The sequence below is a fragment of the Pimephales promelas genome, chromosome 25 (assembly GCF_988280905.1).
Source record: "Pimephales promelas chromosome 25, fPimPro1.hap1.1, whole genome shotgun sequence".
NCBI lineage: Eukaryota > Metazoa > Chordata > Actinopteri > Cypriniformes > Leuciscidae > Pimephales > Pimephales promelas.
In genome coordinates, this window is record NC_142793.1 from 20,135,940 (window position 1) to 20,158,930 (window position 22,991).

Below are 22,991 nucleotides of genomic sequence, written 5' to 3' on the forward strand. Positions count from 1 at the left end.
AAAAAGCCCCATATCTCAGATTTGTAAATATTACCATTTATTTAAGTATAGAATTTAGTGTTTTCATTCCACATTCCAACCCTTTTGTAAGATTTGATGTCAATTGTACAAATCTTTCAGCACTATCCTTAACAGACAAGGACAGAAAATTCAGTTCAGACAGACAATACTGTTAAACCAGCATTAATTGTACACAAGTGTTTGTTTTCTCCGTGACCTTAAACGTAGCTGTCAGTCAAGCATTGACCTGTAAAAGCTTCAAACAAATGTACTTTGTGAAGTGTTTTTTTTTTCCTTTTCTTTTTTTTTCTTTTTGATATGACTGGAAATTCTATATTTGTGAATTGATGGCTTTTCACATTCAGGAGCAAGCTTTACCCATGACCTTTACCGGTTTGAATTCACCGTATATTATTTTCTTGTTAATAAAGTGAAATCAATAACTCCAAACGGTCTACTTTGTGATGTGCAATGTAGTGTAACGCTGATCGTGATTACCACAGAAATCATATTTAGTGTTCAGCCAATGTGTTCTCATCCTGTAGTGAATTTCCTTTTGTTATTCGTGCAAAAATATATATAGCCTCAATATATCAGCCTGGTGTACATTTACAAGGGAAACAATACAGGGGACATACATATTCTGATAGGAGAACCTCTTACCAAATCTAAGAATGCTAAACTAGGATTTGAATAAGAAAAATCGAAGGTACAGAAAAGTAGGGTATGAAAATAGTGTTATCTAAATCATTAATCAACAATTAATAAGGACATCAAGCGTCCCGTCCATCTCCCTTTCCCCACTCACAGGGAAACAAAAACATTCAGGTCAACAAACCATGAATCCTGGCATAAAACTTCACATGGTTATTTTCCAGGACATTATTTTACAGAGGATAAATGACAACTTTACAGATTACATGAGGTATTGCACAGATTATTAAAAAAACAAAAAAAGGCAACAAAAATATACAGCCATTTTGAAAAAAAGAAAAGCAAAAAAAAGAATGAGAGTAAAATTTGGGGAAGCGAGAATTTAGTAACATTTACTCTACTGGGAGGGGTTAGTGTTGCGGGATTAATCATCCCATTCGTCATCATCCTCAAAGTCTTCCTCATCGTCATCATCCTCATCTTCATCTGGGGGCCCAAAAAAAATGCATAAATAACTCATAACTTACTGACAACGAACTAAATGAAAAAGGGCCTCGACGGAGTATAAAGGGTTACCAAAAACCCTCAAGGCATTCTAGGTGTATATGACTAGAGGACATTTTTCTTACGAAAAAAATTATCGCTTCAGAAGACATTTTTTAACCCCCTGGAGCCGTATGGATGCGTTTTTTGGGCTTCAAAATCACAGTATTCATTTTAAAGCTTGGAAGAGCCAGGATATTTTTCAATATAACTCTGATTGTGTTTGGCTAAAAGAAGATTTATCTAGGATGGCTTTACGGCGAGTAAAATATGGGATCATTTTCATTTTTTGGAGTAGTTCACTTTTAAGATAAAACTTTTGCTGATAATTTACTCACCCCCATGTTATCCAAGATGTCCATGTCTTTCTTTCTTCAGTCGAAAAGAAATTAAGGTTTTTGATGAAAACATTCCAGGATTTTTTACTGGGTACCAAACCAAGTGCACGTTCGTGACTCTCCTGTTTGAACTCGTTCATCAAAACGAAAAAATGTTTTTCCGAGTCAATTCTTTCATTTTGTTCGTTGAATGAACCAAATTACTCGAAAAAAGATTCGTTCATTTTGATGAACGAGTTCGAACAGGAGAGTCACAAACGAGCGTCACAGAACAGAGCAAGGCGAGGGTTTGAGCTTATAAAACTTAAAATTTCTTATTTATTTTTTAAAATGAGCGATCGTTTCGCTTGATAAGACCCTTCATCGTCTGGAATCGTTTAAAGCCCTTTGAACAGTTTGCACTGAAACTGTCTTTTGGACCTTGAATCGTTTGGTTCCCATTGAAGTCCATTATATGGAGAAAAATCCTGGAATGTTTATGAAAAACCTTAATTTCTTTTCGACTGAAGAAAGAATAACAAGGACATCTTGAATGACATGGGGGCGAGTAAATTATCAGCAAAAGTTTTTTTTAAAAGTGAACTACTCCTTTAACGTGACACGCCATCATAAAAAGCAACGGTAGAGCATTTCTAGCATGTAAGCTGAAGTGATCATACTGGAACAGTCAAACCGAAAGGGAAAAAAAACAAACAAATTTTCAGCCGTTGAGTGGCATGTTTAGGACAAACCTTTGAGAGAGTGAAACAGGCACTTACCTGAGGAGTGGATGGCTTTGCTCCTCTTCTGCATCACCTCCATCAGAGCTCCAACAATGCCCGCTGACTGAGCAGGGGTGGGTGGTCCTGAGTCATTATCTGATACCTGAACATTCAAGAATAAAGCAATCAGATAAATACCTGTCCCTAGAAGATTATACAATGATTGATATTATAAAAAAGTACATGGAGATTTGAGTTACACTTAAAGTGTCTGATTACATTAGATTCAAAATATCAAATCTGTCTACAAGCAAATGATAATAGAGCTTTCCTCAGAACTAACTAAACTTTCCAATCTTTTCTATTTTATGCAAATTTCATCATTAATGTGATACTCGCACGCTGTTATGACAGTTGAGGAATAAATTGGATGGATGTGTATGATTATATTGGATCAGTGCATTCGGTCTTAAAGTGACAGCAGGCTATAAATAGCCGGTGACTGTTTATGTCATTAATGGTAATCAAACAGCAAAACACGGCTTTAACAAAGATTAATCTATATTAAATTTATACAGTAAACACTATAGTGATATTTTACATTTTAAGCCTAATTATTCCATATCTGGACAAAATATACTAAAGTTAGACTTTATTTTTTAACCTTGTTATACTGTATTTATCAATGCTTGTAATTAATGAATTAAAAAAGCTAAACATTACGGACCGTTCACTTGCCTTTAACAATGTTTGAACTTTATTAGTTAGGCTAAGGGTCTAGACGTAGACGTTTATAGACGTTTGATCTGGGAATCAAAAACCATATCAGTTTTGTGATCCACTAATTATAAAATGTCTTTACTGTCACTTTTGATCAATTGAAATGCATTGCTGAATGAAAGTAGCAATGTCTTACAATAAAATATAAACAATTATATAGAGACAAATTAAATTCAAATATTCTGTGTACAGTTTTGAACATTAATCGCCATAGGTAACTAGTTGTTTAAAACCCTTTTAAACTAAATGACAGGTGAGCAGGCGATGCATCATGGGTAAGCGTTTACACTCACCGTTTTGAGCTGGATGCCCTGTCGAATCTGGTCGAGCAGTGCGTCACGTCCTGTGGACGACAAGGGCCTGTTGTTCTGTTCCACTTTCTTTAGCTGTGTGCCCTCCCTGATTTGATCCAGCAAAGCGGACTTCCCGCCCATGGGCGATGGCGTCGATTCGCCGTGGCCTCCGTCCACATCAGTAGGTGGAGGAGGTCCAGGAGGAGGTGGTGGAGGAGGAGGCGGAGAAGGGGCGGCTCCTCCAGATGAAGGTGGCGGTGGCGGGGGAGGTGGCATAGAGGCTGGGGCAGGTGGAGGGGGGGGTGGATGCCCTCTGCTGGGAGGTGGTGGTGGAGGCGCTCCCATACTTGGCCGGGATGGAGGAGGCGGAGGGGGAGCGCTCGTGGGTGCTCTTGAAGGTGGAGGGGGTGGTGGGGCTCCTCGCCCCCGCACCGGGGGTGGGGGAGGTGGTGGCCCGGAAGTATGAGGAGGGGGTGGGGGAGGCGGGCCGCCCCGCGAGGGAGGAGGCGGGGGTGCTGAAAAAGATTTGTTAGCATAAAGATAAATACATAGATTCCTCATGTATTAGTATAGTTTAAAGACCCCATGAAACCAAAATTGGAATTTTTAATCCATGTCTATTAGCTTTGAAGCATCGGTACACTATTTAATCTAATCCAATCAAAAAAAAAACAAAAAAAAAAAACAAAAAAAAAAAACACCAATCAGTAGGGCTGGGCGATATGGCCTAAAAATAAAATCTCCGATTTTATTTTCTTTTTAATTCGATTTACGATTTTTTACGAATTCGAATTAATTAATTTAATCGATTTTTCGCCCAGGCCTACCAATCAGCAACACACTTCACACTTTACTTTCTCAAGGCATATCATTAAGAGATCAAACATGTTTTTAAAAGATCCACACAAATATCTCATGAAGAATCGTAAAAACGCATAAAGTTGCATTAAACGTAGTTTAAACGGAACTCGGTTACACTTAAGATGCACTTCAAAGTGTTAAAAAAACACAACTCGTGCCAATCTGCAAAAATTAAGACCTCTTATACATGCAAATCTGAGCATGAAACACACGTTCTACCTACCGCTCCACTTGGGAGGACCTGAAGGAACACCACATGTATTGATCAAATATAGAAATCCTCATTTATGCACCAAACTTATGTATAAAAAGCTTATTACAGGCCAGCTACATAATTTAAAATCATAAAAGGATGAACTGGCCTTTGCAATTGTGAATTTTAAGATTAATTTCTGAGAGAAAATTGTTTGTACGGCATTGTTTGTTGTGTGTAGTAGTTAGAATGAAGTTGCCTTGGGCAAACGAATGTTGTCGATTCAGGCCAGACTTTCTGACAGCGTAAGACGGCCACAAATCGCAGGTGTTCAGTGCGGCGAGCGTCTCACCTTGTCTCCTCAGCTCATTCTTCACAGCCTCTACACCACCCTTCTTCTCAATGAAGTCGTAGATGACCTTAGACGTCTCCTTGTCTTTCAGCTGGGCCTCGGAGATGCCACACATGTCAAACAGGTTCTTCAGCTCAGGGTCCAAATTATTCAACTGCAAAACAAAGGTAAAGCAGTGAGACATTCTGTTTAATAACTCTCATTAATATCATTAAACATTTCATAATGCTTAAAGGGTGATAAGCTAATATTAATACATATATATATGAATATACATACACAGCTTTAAATATGAGATAGCTTAAACATTAAATAATTATCTGGAAACCATTATGCAATGCACATTTAAACGCTTAAATCATATGATCATACACTTAAAAAATCTACAAATGATTTTGACAGATGGAGTACAATGATTTAAAACTTCATTAATAAATCATTAACAAACATTGTGTAATGCGATCATTAGTTAATAAATAATTCAAATAGCTATTATATAACATGCTTGTTAATGTTTAAATGAACTTTAAATCAACAGATCATTATTTAATGCATATTTAAAATGTCATTCAACTTTCAATTCATATGATCAAGCACTTTTTAAAAATCTACCAAGGATTTAAACAACGTTATACAATGATTAAAAACGTATTCGTAAATGTCCATTTGAATGGTTAATAAACTATTAAAATGTTTCCTTGCTGTTTTTTTCTGAAATTTCCATAATCATTACTTTTGCATGTGCATTGATATTCAATATTATTAATATATTTTCTGTCCAATTTTCGGGTGTTAATTTAAATAAAAGTGTGGTTATTTTTTTTTTTTTTAATTCAGATTAGATTAAAAAGTCTAATAATAATTAGGGCTGTCAAACGATTAATCGCATCCAAAATAAAAGTTTGTGTTTACATAATATATGTGGGTGCACTGTGTATAATTATTTTGTATGTATATATATATATATATATACAGTATATACATGAAAATATTTCTTAAATATATACAAGCATGTGTGTGTATTTATATATATATATATTTAATAATTATACACAGTGCACCCACATATATTATGTATACACAAACTTTTATTTTGGATGCGATTAATCGCGATTAATCGTTTGACAGCCCTAATAATAATACAATTATATATATAAAAAAATGAATAAATATTTAAAAAATATTCTGAATTTTCGGTTTCGGCGCAGAATTTTCATTGGATTTGACAGTAATGTTGCAACACACAAGAGTGTGTAACAGTGCTTACCAATGTGTCACTATTTATCCGATACAGATTGCTTGATATACTGAGTATTCATACTGTAGCGCCGCAGTCACACCAAACACTGTGATAATGGCTTCGGCATGCATTGAATTATGGGATATGGAAAAACGCTTGTATACAACGATGATTTTGTTATTGTTTTGATCTAAGCCAATCGCTGTAATCCTGAATGAAAGCTTCAGTGAGGGACATCCGTTTTGTCTTCAGTAATTACAACACGTTTCATTTTATTTAAAACACAAAACTGCAAAGACAATGTATACATTTTGTAAATTTATCGAAAAGGATGAATACCTTATAAGAACTATGGTACATTTATTAATGATTCCCTTTACAAGAAACACCATAAATCATCCTGTCAATAATAACTGTTATGACTACAGTATAAAAAATTTAACTAAAAACTAAAATTACCACAACCAAGACTTCTAAAGTTTATACAATATGCATAAATGTTTCACATTATATATCTGTTAAATTCATTAGTTGATAAATATTAACAAGCAAATTATCTTATATTTCTATCTGTGAGTATATATTAACTAATGATCTGTTAAGCATTATACGATGTCTGTCAATGATTTATTGATGAAAAATATTATAAAGGAAAAAACAAAAATCTTTTCCCCTTCATATTCAATAGTTTATAGAAAGACAGACACATATTCAACCAACACTGAAGGAACCGTTTGTTTACTAGATTTCATAAAAGAAAAACTAGTGCTTGCAAGGCAGGAAAAGAATAACATTTTAGGTAAAACTAGAAGTGTTTTGAAGAAAACCAGTGCGAGCTAGTGTGTTGTGAGTGGTTTCCAGGGTGTTGCTAATGCGTTCCAGCTGAATTGGTTGGGTGTTCTTGGTGCTTTCTTATTGGTCCAACTCAAAAATACAAGTAAAATGGATTTTTTGTTACCCCTAAATTCTGTCTGCTAGGTAAAATTATTAGCGCTCCATTCCTCTATAAGTTGAATAGTTTGAGGTATCATTCATGTCCGCGTGGGTAAGTTATGTGGCAAAATGATATATTCAGAGTTAGGGGTTTGTTTAGATCACCAACCTTAAGTATGAGCAATAGTATTAGTGATGCTTGCCTTAGTAAGCACAACTAAATATAGATAAAGGGAGAAAAAGAGAGATATTAATGATAATAATGCCAAAACGATGAATAAATGGATGCAAAAGCAGAAGGTCCAATCACATTCCAGTATGCAAACAAATGGAAGACAGCCAGTGGTAACTCAGTCTGAAAATATCACCATACTACAGGTTAGTTTTTAAATAGTGAACTGTAAGTTAATGGCTTCAATACAACTTCAATCTCTTTAGGTAGAAAATGAAAATGCTAAATAACATGTAAAAATAAAATTAATAAATATATATTTTTAAAGATAACCTTTTCAAACTTGAATCATTAATATATGAGGTACTGAGGTACTTTCAGGGGAGTTTCTTTAATCTTAACTTCTTTAAAGGAAAACATTTTAAGAAATTGAAAATAAAATTACATCTAAAATAACTAATATATATATATATATAATCGTTTTAAAATGTATTTTTTAATTTGTTGTATATAATAAAAATATTCCCAAGGATTTTCAAACTTTAATCTTATTTTCAGAATTTTACAGAAATAACATTGTTAAATAAAAACAAATAATATTTTTTTTAAAGTTACAAATATTTTCAAGTGTAAGTCAATGGGTATTTTCAAACATTAATATAATATTTCTTTACAAGGCATAATGTTTATAAAAAATAAAATAGCACATTTAGGCTAAAATAAAAATAAATACATATTTCTTAAAGATAACCTGTGTTTAAGTGGAAGTTATTTGGAATTTTCTAAATGTAGGCTTAAATTTCTTTAAAATTGTTAAGATGCAATCAAGATCTTTTCAAGAGAAATTTCACACAATTCTGCCTTGCAAGCACCCTCATAATCCAGCTTTCATGCCGTTCTCAAATACAGCACAATCCTGCCACCTTGTGGGGAAACTGCTAACGGAAAACATTTCTGGAAAAACCATCGATTATGACATGCACGACATTCCAGCTGCATGCATAATGCAAAACTTAAAACGCAAGACCTTCTTCAGGGAATCTGCACATTTTTCCAGTGACTTCAGCATCACCACCCCATTTTACTTCTGAATGCGTCACAAATGGGCAATCTGCATTAATTCCAGTACAAAACGGTTTGCCATAAATTAAAGTAAAATCCCAAACACAGTGCGAGTATGTGTCCAAACGCAATCTGGCTTGTTTTGTGGGCGACAGGCTGCATATTCAAGCGTCAGATGCTTCAGCCTGCATGAACACAAGCCTATTGAGGCATTTCATCATGCCATTATCACACAGGTCAGCATTGTTTTCCTATGAGCGATTCTACAATATGCATGTGAGAGCGTGTACGACATTGAGAGCGTGTGAGTGTGTCGGTGGGGCTGACAGAGCAAGTCATTGTTGTGTACTCACATCGAAGCCTGTGTTCGGATCCCATCCTACATGACCGATGTGCCTGGAAAACATTGCGTTAGGCAGTCAGAATGGACAGAAAACGACATCAGAAGAAAATAAAGACTCATCAAAAACAGAAAATCAGCCTTTGAGATGCATTACTAATGTCACTTCCTGCCTACACAGGAAGCACTGAATCAGTTGACTCACTGGAAGTTGCTTGGTGTCCCAATGTCAGCCTTTGTCAACTTCTTCCTCTTGCCCTTCACCTTCTTTTCCTTCTTGTTAATGCTACTGTGGACCATGTTATTCATGTGGGAATTGTTGTGGAAGCGCATGTTGTTGATCTCCGGATTCTTGATGTCCACCGTCGCCATCGGGAGAGTGGGTCCTGGGCACATGACACAAGTTATCAGCTACCGTCTAACAATCTCCACCAACCTGTTGCACACATTTCCCCGTGAAAGTGACAGGAGTCGCCTCTGGCCGAGCTCTGAGAGTCTGTGTTGCCAACAACAGCTGATTCGGTCCATGCGTAAGCGCAGAGGGGGCGTTTCAGAAAGATGTGCTTCATGAATGAATCACACACACATTCCTCAAAGTCCAGATGATGCTGGTGTGGTTGGAACAATAATAATAGTGTCAAAAAGCAAGAGTAAAACAAAAAATAGACATAAAACTTTATTAGAAAAAAAAAAAGAACATGACCGCATCACGCAAGTATATAGGAGTGGACAACACTGATACTTTGAATCATGATACTCTCATCATAGCAACATGTAGGTGATAAAAAGCAGCTTTCATAGAAAGGATCGTGCTGGAAAAACAGGCTTTGTGTAAAAACCACGAGAATTGCCACTTTCAAAACAACCAGAGATCATAGACGACATATGAAGTGCTTTCATTCTATAGATTGAAAACAAGTAAATAAATTATTAAGTCCTGACCAATTATTCACCATTTACCTAACAGCCATTCACTTAAAGTTTTAGATCATACTTATGTTTTTTTTTTTTTTTTTTTACAAATGGCATAATAAAAACTGGTAATAATAATTCTGTTAATGTACAAATGCATACATTAATTGTAGAAATAATAATTATTAAACAATAATAATAAAAGAAAAAATAGTTTATCAAAAAAATATATACTAAATGCATATAAAATATAAATGGCACAATGGCACAACTAATAATTTTTTGTGCCAAAATTAGAAATATTATATCATAAATAAATAAATAAATAAATAAACTGCGACACATCTAATATCTCAAACGCTTCAAACCACACCATGTCAAACACAGCAATAATAGTCTAACAAATGTCAAATAAATTATATAATACAATAAATAGATATTTTTACAGTTAAAAAACAAACTGCTCTGTTTTATATCTGCAAAACCTTTATAACGTTGAAAAAAAAAAAAAAGACACTTCTTCAATGTCAGTCCTTCTGAAAATGCCGAAGAGATGCTTTACTCCCAGTTCTGGAGCAGAAGCTCAACTTCACTGTAATCGTGAGATATCTGCTAAACGCCTACCTCGGGTGAGATTCCCATGACCTCTATCGTGACCCAGAGCCCCTACTGACAGAACGTCCTCTGTAGAAATGGAGTCTCCGTCACCCCTGAATTTCAGCAGCGTATTAAGACAAGGTTGAGGTAAAGCCTCGTTCAGTCCGTCCCGTGACAACACCAGGCATTGCAGAGGAGCCAAACCAGCATCTGGCCCCGAAATACTGTCTAAAATCTCCTCACATGGGGCAGACAGGAAGGTCGTGCAGAACATCATCTCATCCCAGCATTGAGGTGCGAAGCTACCGGACTAGCTAGCTAACTTTACCGCTAGCAAGCCACAAACCAGTCTGCGTTGTCCTCAAAATGACTCTCTTTAAACCAATTGAAACTGTTTGTGATCAGGCCGCCCACTAAACCAATCCCACTCACGCTAGTCAAATCCTGAAAAATCACAAATGCAGAATATTACGTAAGTAACTGCTAATCCAGTTTAATCTCTGACATTTTCTGTAAGCAAGTCTTCAACTGTAGGCGACGTCACACGCCATCTAAGGTACTCAAGAGCGTTTGACAGATGTTTCACTGATTGGCTTCTCTACTCATCAACGCTGAAATGAAGCACCTTTATAGGCTATGACGGAGATGAAACGGTCGCACTGAGCATGCTCAGACTGATATCGACCACCAATCTAGTTACACGACGAGGAAGCGGAGGAGAAGGAAATGTGCTGGAGAAAGATTACATTGTCTTTTTTTATGCAGGTGGACATCTTACAGAACACAATCACGTTTTTTTTTCTTTGATAACAGTGGGACGCGTCACATAAATCGAATCTGAACGACTGCATTCTTCATAGCGCTGTCAAGCAGGGGCACAATATGGTTGGAACAACAGCTATAAATTATGAAGGTGAATTTGAAATGTGAACAGATTGTAGAAAGGAGAGAAAAAAATTATAATCTGGCCTCCAGGGCTGCGGCAGCAAATCTAGGGCAAATGTGTTGATGTAAAGTCAAAGATAATAATATTTCAGTATGACTTTGATATCTTTGATATTTGACACCGATAAACATTTATATACACACACACAATTGAATCCACCAAATTAATGTAGAAACAACAAAGATAGTAGCCTATATTTGAAATATTTGTTTAATGGCATCTTTTTATGAAAGAAGGCCAGTCTCACCAATAAATGATTTTCTTCATTTTTAACACTTATAGGCTTTTAAAATACATATATAATTATATATAAAACTTTTAATTTAAGTGAACTTAAAAACAAAGTTCAGCCCAGTCAGAACAGTCGGCAAAATGCACAGTTATCGTTTTCGTTGTTCTTGACCTTGTACACAGTGCTTTAAGGTTTTCAAGTAGGTCAAACAGGTAGGATATACAGATAAAATTAATAAAGTTATCAAACACTTCACAGACTTTATTGCATAAATTATAAACTGAATATAGATATAGAATCCTTATCAAAGCTGGAAAAGGAGTCAGTCAAGAGCAGCGAGTGATTTTCTCTTTTTTTTTGTTAAGGGATACTTCAGGATTTAGCATTAATTTTGCATTAATTAGTAGAAAACTTGAAGTATTTTCAAATTACCATGCTTTCCAACCTCATATCCCCCTGAGACAATTTAAAAAAAAAAATTTAGTAGCCTAGACTTGTTGTTTAACTACAGGGCCTCCTAGTGCAGCGAAGCAAGTGCATTCTGGGAGTTGTTGTCTTTCATCCACATAAGCCAAAAATACATTTTCTGGCTTTTCTCAGTCTAGAAAGCTCCAAATTAAAAAATAATTTCATATTTCTTCTACATAATTGACCCATTTTAAACACACATTCATCTTTCCAGAGGTGAAGTATCCATTTAATTTAACACTTACAGACATCACAGCATCATGTTTATTAGGCTGCTGTCAATTTATCTGACACGTTTTTTTCACAGCTTTGGGTCCATTTAAGACTTAATTTAACTAATTTAAGTGTACTTGCGAGGACACACATCAAAACGTGCATTTTGGCAAAAACTTTTAGTTCGTTCAAGTGCTGTCTAAAGCAGCTTTCTGTGAGTGCGTCACACAGCCAGTAGATTCACAGACAGTGACAGAGAGAGTTTTTTGTCTTATCACACTTGAATGGTTTAAAAGAGCGTGATCATATATTGTAATGCTAGCCAAAGGATGACGGGAAAAAAACAGATGCTGCATTAATTACATTAAATATTTTTCATGCGTTTAACTGAAAAAATTTCTCGCATACGTTTACGAATCCGCGTTTTTGAGTGAATCAATGGAGTGCACCAATAATTCAAAGCCTAATTCATAAAGAGCGTCATTTACTTCATTCCTGAATGAATCAGCCGTTTGAACAAATCGAACGAATTGATGACTAATGGCTTACTCATTTAGACATTTATCGCCACCTATTGGCAGTTTTGGTTTCTTATTTAAAGTGTAATTTTATTAAAAAATGTATTTCATATTTTTATTTTAACAAAAAACTAAAAAGGTAAGATAGTTCACCCAAAAATAAAAACTGTCATAATTTACTCACCCAAACAACTGTTGAAGCCTATGAGTTTGTTAAATATATATATTTCTGAAACTACTTTTTGTAATGTCTTTTTGATGCTTTTCGCTATTAAAACAATAATGACTTTAAATGATGTGTGAATAATTTCTGATTAATTTGATTAACTCCTCATTGTGTAATTAATTAGATAAATAAAATCGCTTAACAGCCTTAATATAAATATATTATTAAAAATAATACTAATAGATGAGCACTCAAATATTCCCTGCCCCAAATCATTGCTTCAATTGGAAATACTTAAAATTAAAATAAAAAACCCACTTCATTAGGTTTGATATATATACCACTTGATATTTTCTATAACATTCTTAAAACAGGAGAAATGACACTTGCATTACACATGTACTGCTACAGGCTACTGTAAGATCAGTAACTAGCAACCACATTTCCTAAGTGATTATGTCAAACCAGCGCCATAACCATGAAAATCTTAAAGCTAAGTGAGGAAGCGCAGTCTCTTTGATGCAATTGAACGGGAGAGGGCCGCAGTAGTGCAGTGGCATGGAAGGATCCATGTGGCATACATATGGCTCCCAGCGCACATACACACACACACACACTGACCCCAGGCTTCCTGTCAGGGGTTCAACGCTACTCACATCTAGGTCATGTACAATGCGGATGCGTGTTAGTGCAAATCCCGCTCATGCTTGACGACGCGAACACAAGAACATGTTTTGATTTCTGTGGAAGATGCAAATGTGTGCATGTGTACATTTCAACATCATTCTCTCAAAAAAGGGAGTAAAAACCATTAACAGCACAAACAAATATATTAGCACGGTCAACATTAGGAGTAAATTCATGTGAATGTAAGGACCAGGACACATACCATTTGGTGGGTCACGCCTTTTCTCTGCAAAAACAAAATTAACATTGTTAAAATGTGGAGGGCAAATTAAATGACTAGTGAAGTCAGTAACAGAGGAAAGGAGTCGGTAGGTCAGCAAAAAGAAGAGGGAGATATTTAATTACGTTAGTTTTGGAAAGCATAGGGAAGAAGATGGTAAACAGAGACGCCCTTTCTCAAGACACTAACATCTAGGAATTCAACTCATGCATTTAAAGTTCTTTATTTTGTTAAATCAATTGATTATCCTATTTAATAGTACATATTTTAGCACGTACATTTTGTGGTTCATTCATTTGCAAACGGATCATTTTCTTATAACCTCGATCTTAAAGGTGAAGTGTGCTTTTCGATTCTATGTTAAAACGCTCTTATTATCATCTGAATGGCAGTTGCTCAGCAATTTCATATTTTTAAAAGCTCTCAAACATACATAAATAATTTAATATATAATACTACATATACCTTAACAATAAAATATTTATTCATATTTGACATTTTTTAAGGCTCATAACAGTGACATTTCCAAACAACCGCCTACATATTTTTATAAAGATATAAAATAAAAAAAATATTTTTTAAATGAAACAAAATTACAATTATTATTATCATAGTTATTATAAATAGAATTAAAATAACTCAAATATAAATAAATACTACTTGATCCCATTTAAATATTGTGAAATATTATTATAAAATGAATTCTATATTAAAGCGGAATATTCATCATCATTACACCAGTCTTCAGTGTCACATGATCCTTCAAAAATCATTCTAACATGATGATTCAGGAAACATGACTCAGGAAACATGTATTATTCTTAATGTTGTAAACAGTTGTGCTACTTAATATGTTTGTGGAAATCGTGATCGTTAATGATTTAATGAAAAAAAAAAATCAAAAGAATAGCATTTAAAATCAAATCAAAAATAATACATCTTTACTGTCACTTTTTGATCAAACTAAGATATTCTTGTTGAATAAAAGTATTTATTTATTTATGGTAACATACATATACATATCTGTATGAATAAATAATAAATTGCTCACTGGCAAAAAATATTTACTATAACATTCAAATATTTACAATATGTTCCAAAAAATTATATATATATATATATATATATAAAAATTTTAATTCCATTTTATGCCACAAATAGCAACAATTTCCACACTTCACCTTTAACAACCAGGAGATGACTGAATCATTCACTGTACGTTAATGAAACAAACTGCACAAGTGATCCAACACTGTTCATAATTCGACCACATGAAACGTAAAGAGAGGGCAGACGAGGCAGACATAAGAGGCGTTTAAGGCACCAGGGCCTTAAAAACAGTTAGTACAAAGAGAAGCCTACACTTCAAAGCCCAGCATGCAAAACAGAGCAGGAAGTACTGGAACCCAGCCAGGAAGTGAGAAGAGAGAGCCTGCTGCGTTTACAAGAGGGACACGAGGAGAAAAGGCGCACTGTGAAGGTTTACGACACACCCTACGGAGAGGATACCAACACACTTGCTACGACTACAACACTACAGACTGAGAACAACAACAGGAGAAAAGATGGGGAACTGCATATGAGCAGCCGGCAACAGGGAACAACAAGTTAACAAGAAATGATGAGCCATTAATGAGTTTGTTGAAGGAAGAGTTCACCCAAAAATTAAAACTCATCCTTATGTCATTCCAATGACTAGAGCTGTCAAGCTTCATAAAACTTATAAATTATTTATTAATCAGAATCCAAGGCTATATTCATGGTAAAAATTTAATAAAATTAGTTTGTTTCTTTTATTGCTATATCAGAATCAAATACTTTATTCATTAAACATTAATAGTATTAGGTTTTTTTATTTATTTCCATATCAGAATCTAAGACTATATTTATGACAAAAAATAAACAAAATGTGTTTGTTTTATATTGTTTTGTTTTATAAGAATCAAAGGCTAATCATGATTTAAAATTAAATTTAATTTGTTTGTTCCTTTAATGCTAGATCAAACTCAAAGTCTATATTCATCGTAAATATATAATAATACAATACACAATTTTCCACAATTTTCTTTTGTAATGACATGAGAATGAGTAAATTATTATACAACTCATTTATGGGTTAACTAGAAGTAAAACAAACATTTGGGAGAAAGAAAAATGTTTTTAGGCACTTAAAAAATATTAGCAATCATTTGATTGCTATTGAATGTGAAGCTTGATAGGTTAAGAGTGTGATAGTTCACCCCCCCCCCCCCCCCCCCCCCCCAAAAAAAAAGTCATATTGATTGGATTTGAAACAGTATGTAAATAATGGGATCATTTTCATTTTTGGTGAACTATCATCTCTTCAAATGAAAAGAAAGAAATTAAAAGCAGCACATTTACCGGTTTTCCTCTGTCGTCTGTTGAGCAGTTCGTTGAGTGCACTCCGAAATCGTTTGGCTTCCTCTTCACTGGCAAAGTTGAGGCCCATCTGACAAGACTAAAGAGCAAAACACACCATATGATCAATAAAGACGGATCATATTCCGACTAATGCTAAAAGGAGTTTTACAAGAATGACAAGAAGCGACTAGCCAAACAAACATTTTTCCACAGAACATCTCTGGCTAGTTCTGTTTGCTTTCTTGCTAAAGGTCAACAATGTGAAAAAATTAAGAAAAAGGACTTACATCTCCTGCGAAGGTAATGAAGTATGGTCTCGAACTATTGATCGTGAAATTATTGTAGAGCTCCTGCTCAAACTTTGTTTTTCCATCCTGCAAAAATTAGAAACAAGATATTGTAAACATACGTAAATTCAATAGTTTGCACTGGCTTTATTTAAATTAAATTCTAACAGGAATAGTATAAAGAAGAAGGGAAATGCAGGGAAACGAGGGGGTTAAATGGATAGTTCACCCTGCAGAGAAAACTAACTAGCCAAGGGCAAGAATTTCGTTAAATAACACATTCAATTTCAGGTTGTTTTTTCCCCCGAAACACTTGGAAGGTTGTATACCCCCGAAACACTTGGAATATACGGCATGGGATTATTCTCAGATACATTTGCATCTTTTTTAAAAAGCTGGTTGGTATTCACTGCCATTATATGGATGAGCGAGCAATTTTTTATTTTTTATTCTCCATTTGTGGTCCATTAAATAAAAAAGGGCATACGGCATTACAACAACACCAGGGTGAGTAAAGTATGACTTATTTTTAATTTTAGGGTGAACTATCCCTTTAACCAAAAGTTCCAAGGAACAAGGAAGGCAGTTTTTTTTTTTTTTTACTGAGAGCTTACCTTGCTATCAAAGACACGGATATAATAAGACCTCTGAGGGTTGTCTTTCACCAAACAGGCCACGCCACAGCACCTCTTGGCCCAGGACGAGCCCCTGTCCGCCCCATACACCTGGACCACCGCTGAGCACAATGTCTGCAAAAAGATGAACAATCATGAACTGTGTGAAAAAGAAAACTACACAATTATGAGAGACTTTTTTTTTTTTAAATATGAAGCCCTTAAACACACATGTACTTATAAATAAATATAAATATGACGGAAATCCTCAAGTAATCCTTAAAACATCCAAGATTCCCCAAAACTAAATGTTTTCAAGCAAAGCAAGCAAGGAAGCAAGGAAGGAAGGAAGGAAGGAAGGAAGGAAGGAAGGAAGGAAGGAAGGAAGGAAGGAAGGAAGGAAGGAAGGAAGGGAGGAAGGGAGGAAGGAAGGAATATAGGATGGAAGGAAAGGAGAAAGAAATGGAGGAAGGGAGAGAAGAAGGGAGGATGAAAGGGAGGAAGGAAGGATTAGAGGAAGAAAGGGAGGATAGGAGAAATGGAGCATGGAAGGGAGGGAGGAAGGGAAGGAAGGAAGGGGGAAGGAAGGGAGGAAGAAAGGAGAGAGGAAAGAAGGAATAGATGATGGAAGAAAGGGAGGAAGAAAGGAATAGAGGAAGAAAGGGAGGAAGAAAGGAGGGAGGAAGGAATAGATGATGGAAGAAAGGAGGGAGAAGGAAGGAATGGAGGATGGAAGGAAAGGAGAAAGAAATGGAGGAAGGGAGAGAAGAAGCGAGGATGGAAGGAAGGAAGGAAGGAAGGAAGGAAGAAAGGAAGGGAATAATGTGGCTGTATATCAGTAAATTCTACACTGCTTTGGAATACAGAAATGTATTATTAGTTTGTTCCTTTGATTCATTCAGAAAATTCATTCAATAAATAAAGACGTTATTAATGGTAAAACACTAAAATCACTTTGTTTATTTATTTGTTTGTATTTGGTTTTTTTAAATCATCACTATCTCAAAATCAAAGGCTGTATTTATGGTGAAAATAAATAAAGGAAAATTATTTCTTTATTAGTTTGTATATTTATTGCTATTTCAGAAGTCAATATTCATTGTAAAAAAAAAAAGTACTAAAAACAATAAACAATTGTCTTTTGTTTTGTAATGACAGGATTAAATTAGTAAAACTACACAATTACTTTACAAGCATCCTAAAAAATAAATTGAAATTAAGAACAAAATGTTGTATTTCTTTAAAAAAGCCCTAAAGCACACACTACATAAAGGTATAATTAATATAAATATAGATATTGAAATATTATGCAACTTTAACTAATCCATAAAGCATAGGTTCTCCGATTCTAAAGTTTTTCATTCATTCATAAATAAGCGTATGCTAGACCCAAATTATACAAACCAAAAATAGCCTATGTTCAAATTTTAGAGAAATTGTACAAAAATATTTTTCCCCTAGAAATCCGTGTATGAATCCAGCATGATGTTCTCTGCTGCACACACAGGCCACTGCAGATATCAAGCTCTACTGTCATTTAAACTGCAGTCAAGCACTTGGAGAAACACCTGATGGGGCGTTTTATCCCCTCTCCACTGGGACTCTTAGTCAAAGAGTGTCTGCATTCCAAAGCAGTGTTTCAAACACCCTTTTACAGGACACGGGATAACTTTCCAAAGAGAAAAATAGGCCAGAATCTTGGCAATACTGTCATAGGGAGGACAGCCCAGATCTCACAGAAGATGAAATATTTTCCATGGACCAGTAACACAGACACACACACACTGAGTAATTATTTAGAAGATTATTAACCAAATCTGTTCAAAGTGTATGGTCGCGAACTTGACATAAATCTTGACAATCAATTCCATTAAATCATTGTTCTGAAAGTCTGAAACATCTACCAGTAAACAACAGCACATGCAAATATTTCATAACTCAACAAACACATGTAAAAACGTACAATTACATTTATTTAGAGACCGGCAGAAAAAGAGTATGCTAACCAGTCGACTCATCCTGCCAGGTCAATAACAAAAGCATTGATGAACTTTCTTGGGTTCATTTCTTCTGATGAAAACCTGCTTTCTCGTGCTCGCAACTGAAGATTCAGCATTTCTTCTGTCTTGGTGGGCCGAGTGATTCAAAGACATCATCCAGCAACCGTATTCAGAGTTCATCGAGTTCAAGAAAGAGTCCAGTTTCCATAAGACAGGAACAATGAACGTTCTTTGCATTCGAAGCCACCGAACATGCTCAAACTGATATGCAATCCTATATGCTGGATCGATCAGCTGGGTTTAAGCGCACTCAATAACACTGCACACGTGGAATGATGGACGTACGCCAGGCCTTTCCACGTTAACTACATCCGTACGGCATCCCTGTGCGCAAAAGAACATAAATGCGTATCTAAGACATGTTTCCCCTACTTTCACAGGGATCAGCGTCTTTATGTCAGAATTTTGCTTTGCTTGGAAACCTGATTCTGGATCAGTCCTGGCTCAGCAGCCCTATTCATTAAAGCTCAAATCTCCATGGAAAGGAGGCAGATCAGTTCACTTCCTGTCCTCAAAGACTGCTGATCACACACAACCCACCCCCAACCCCTATCTTTTTCCTTCTCTCACTATTGTGCGATTTGGACACCATCCACCCTCTGCCCTTGGTTTTCGGTGCCGGTTCGGGACACAGTGATGAATGAACCCATGACTGCTGGATCTTGGCCCCAATCAACGTGTCTCATATTTAGTCATTCCCTGTGAAAGCCCACTTTATGGCCTAGCTCTTGGCTGCCGTTCCTGGATTGACACTGCTCGCTTACGGACGCTCTTCGCATCCACCTAGACATGGACGAGCAACTTAAGTAGGTCTGATGGGAAAGAATGGCATATTTGTGAAATAGATTTAGACGTGAATTAGCGAAATACGTAAAAGAAACACTTGTTTCTTTGCCAAGCTAATTTCCATTTCTACAGTCCACAGACTCTAATTTGAAACCATTTTAACCCAATTTAATTAGGCACCAGCAATCCAAATGTATTACTATCAAAAAGACCATCTCAATCCAAACTCTACTAAAGAGCCGTTTACAAGACATCGTTTTCAACCGAAAACAGAAGCGTTTTAGCCATTCGTTTACTCAACAATGGTGTTTTGGGGGCCTGAAAACTTTTGAAAATAGGTTTCAAAGTGCAAGTTGAGAACAATACCGTTTGTTGTCATTTCGGTGTAAACTACCTAAATACGAATTTGTGAAAACGGTGACGGCATGCGTATTACAATAGTGTTTCTTTGCAAAGTGATGTCGCCAACTAGTGGCTTGGCATCACAATACAGTGTTTTTAGACGTTTTTGACATCGTTGTCGTCTGCATGCAAAAAAAAAAAAAACGCAATGGAAACGCATTTTTGTCACGTAAGCGTATCCTAAGAGCCAAATTTGTGACCTGCTTAAAATGTGCCTTGTCACCTGTCTCTGCAGCAAGAGGAATTTGGGAAAAATACGGAAACATTACTAAAATATGCTTCCTTGTAGGGCAAGGGACAGGAAATTTCAAACAAGAGCAACATTTCACTCGAAGCATACAGTGAAAGGTATTTGGATACTTTTGAATATTTAACCACTTGGCTATAGTTTTTAAGCCATGTACTGAGCAGTGATTTAAAACTAACTTGTGTCAAGGTGATTTCTAGTTTCTCAAACTCACACAGAATAACCACAGGTACTAGAGAAAAAAAGGTTCAATAGAAGCACTAGGGTTCTGGAACCAATATTAAAGGACACTTTAAGCCAAAAAGGTTCTAAACCAGGATAAATGTCTTACATAGGTTTTAAAATTTTTAATAAAACTGTTTTAAAAAATTTCCAGTGATCAAGTATGAATTCCATATCAGACACTTACGGTAAGAAATTAGATAATTTTTTCTAAAATTAAACTGTGTTCACATTTAAACCATTCAAGCACAAGAAGACGCGAAAGAGAACTCAATTTGGCACTTACACGCCATTTTCTGTGCTGGAACACTGAATTAAGTTCTCTTTCGCAGCTTCTTGCATTTAAACGCTTCTTGCGCTTGAATTTAATTCTTTATTTATTATTTTAAATAACCTTTTTTGTATAATTTTATGAATATACTTTTAAGAAATTCAATCATTTAAATGATACTGAATTTAAAAAAAATTAAATAGCTACACAATTGAAAGTAACACTAAAATTGGACATACACTGACATACACCATGTATCCAAAATTTTGATCCATCATCTCTACATAAAATGATCCCATGACTGGACCCCCTAAAAGGTTCTACATATGAAGCGCCTGACAGAACTCTTTATGGTTTTATATAGAACCCTTGCCTTCTAAGAGTGTGTAGTTCATCACATTAACTATAAACAAGTTCTACTAACTTTGATAACCAGAAAGAAAATGTATCTTCATTTTGATCAGTACGTAAGGTTTCATCACTCTCGAAACTTCTCTTTCCAAAATGTTTTATTCAAAAAGTGTGTTTGATATTTTGTTATAGAAAGCAAATAAAGACAAACAAACTCTAGTAAGTGTGGCTTAAATGGATAGTACACCCAAAAAATGTAAATGTTGTCATGTACTCATCCTCAAGTTGTTCCAAATCTGTCCGGTGTCAACCAAACCGTTGACGGTAGCCATTGACTTTGACTTAGTTATTTTTTTTCCCTGGAAGTCAATGGCTACCGTCAAACGTTTGATTGATAACCCATATTCTTCAAAATATCTTCTTTTGTGTTCAACAGAAGAAATAAACTCATACATGGATGGAACAACTTGAGGGTGTGTAAATGATCACATTTTATGTTTAGGTGAACTCTCCTTTTAAGTGTCCAAATAGACTACTTCTTGGGACCACTGTAACTATGGGTCCTCAAGTAGGACATAATAAAAAAAAACCTATACTGACTAGACTAAATATCTCCCCTTTCAATCATTTAAAGATACAAGATAAAATTACAAACACAAACTTTTGTTTGTTTGCAAATTTATTAAGTAGTTGTCATCGACTACTTCACATCACTGAATATCATTAAACTACCTAACTATTGGAGAAGAAATGAATAATCACTTGAGATTGGTACACAGCAAAAAGAGTCCTACTGTTATTTATACTGACACTAAACCCAGCGATAGATAGATAGATAGATAGATAGATAGATAGATAGATAGATAGATAGATAGATAGATAGATAGATAGATAGATAGATAGATAGATAGAAACTGTGACTGGTAAGCTTCCTACATAAACGGCACATTTCAGCATCACAGGCACGTGCATCGTTTAGCTGACTCAGAATGCACTTATGATGCTGTCTACGTAGGCAGCTCACTAGGTTTTTCGACGATTTACTGCTTTACTCAAGCAAAAGGCCTATTACCATGTACTCTGATATCGCAATGTATTATTACAAACTCCCAATCACGCCAATATGATATCGTACACAACTAATTTCACTCACAAGAGTCTCATACCCTTGACAGTCAGGAGGAGAATATCCCCAATGCGCCCTATTGACATCACAAGCGCGTTAAAAGACAACTGCCCTTGCCAGAACTCATAGCCTCTCGTTTGCATCTCATCTCGGGTTATTTTAAACGCAGGGTGATTTGCATTTGCACTTGCGGTTAAAGAACTACGGATCGGCCGTGAGAGAGTAAACACAACTTACGATGCATTTCCTGCCCAGGTAGTTGAACAGACATTCGTTCTCCTGCGGGGTCAGAAGCAGAGAGCCCACATTTGCCACCCTCCTCTGGGGCGGGTGGCCGCTCATGTTGAAGGATGAGGCGGATGAACTCGAGCGTTTGTCTCGTATTAGATAATTTTATGTGCAATCACAGATCAACATGGCCTGCGCTCGGTTCATCCCGTAAGGAATTCTGCTTCCAAGTAGACCCGATGCGGTGTTGCCCTCAATGCACGGGCGGTGCAGATGCCACTCGTTAAATCCTGCGGGTTAATTATTCTTTAATTCTTCCACTTTTGACAGACTGCATAATATAAACTTTCATCCCGAACTCAGTCCCAAAGCAAAACGGTCCTTCAATCCAACATGGCAGCAGGACGGTAGAGTTCAAGGCGCACTTCGGGAAAGGACTGAACTAAATTTGGTCGCGCTACGAATAAGCTTCATTTGTAGAAACACATAATTTAGATATTATTTAGTTATACAAATAAATACATTTAAATGACTAAAAAGTCGGTTTAGTGTCTTAATATGAGTGAGTATTAATAATAACAGTGATGCGTTGAT

At 35.7% G+C, this 22,991-nt stretch overlaps 1 protein-coding gene across 3 annotated transcripts; it reads right to left on the minus strand.

Annotated features, from left to right (window-relative positions):
• Positions 1-15: 15 nt before the first annotated feature.
• On the minus strand, positions 16-22,814 carry wasla (WASP like actin nucleation promoting factor a). Of its 3 annotated transcripts, XM_039658135.2 has the most exons (11): positions 22,407-22,814; positions 16,705-16,839; positions 16,091-16,177; positions 15,804-15,900; positions 13,404-13,427; positions 8,668-8,848; positions 8,476-8,518; positions 4,716-4,869; positions 3,310-3,824; positions 2,294-2,399; positions 16-1,140 (listed from the first exon to the last, which is right to left on the minus strand). In XM_039658135.2, the coding sequence occupies exons 1-11, from the start codon at positions 22,509-22,511 to the stop codon at positions 1,079-1,081; spliced, it is 1,509 nt and encodes a 502-aa protein (XP_039514069.1). In that variant the 5' UTR covers positions 22,512-22,814; the 3' UTR covers positions 16-1,078. The 3 variants fall into 3 exon arrangements, with proteins under 3 accessions (XP_039514069.1, XP_088983605.1, XP_088983606.1); XM_089127479.1 differs by lacking the exon at positions 13,404-13,427; XM_089127480.1 differs by lacking the exons at positions 13,404-13,427; positions 15,804-15,900; positions 16,091-16,177; positions 16,705-16,839; positions 22,407-22,814 and adding an exon at positions 9,999-11,446.
• Between the last annotated feature and the right edge of the window lie 177 nt (positions 22,815-22,991).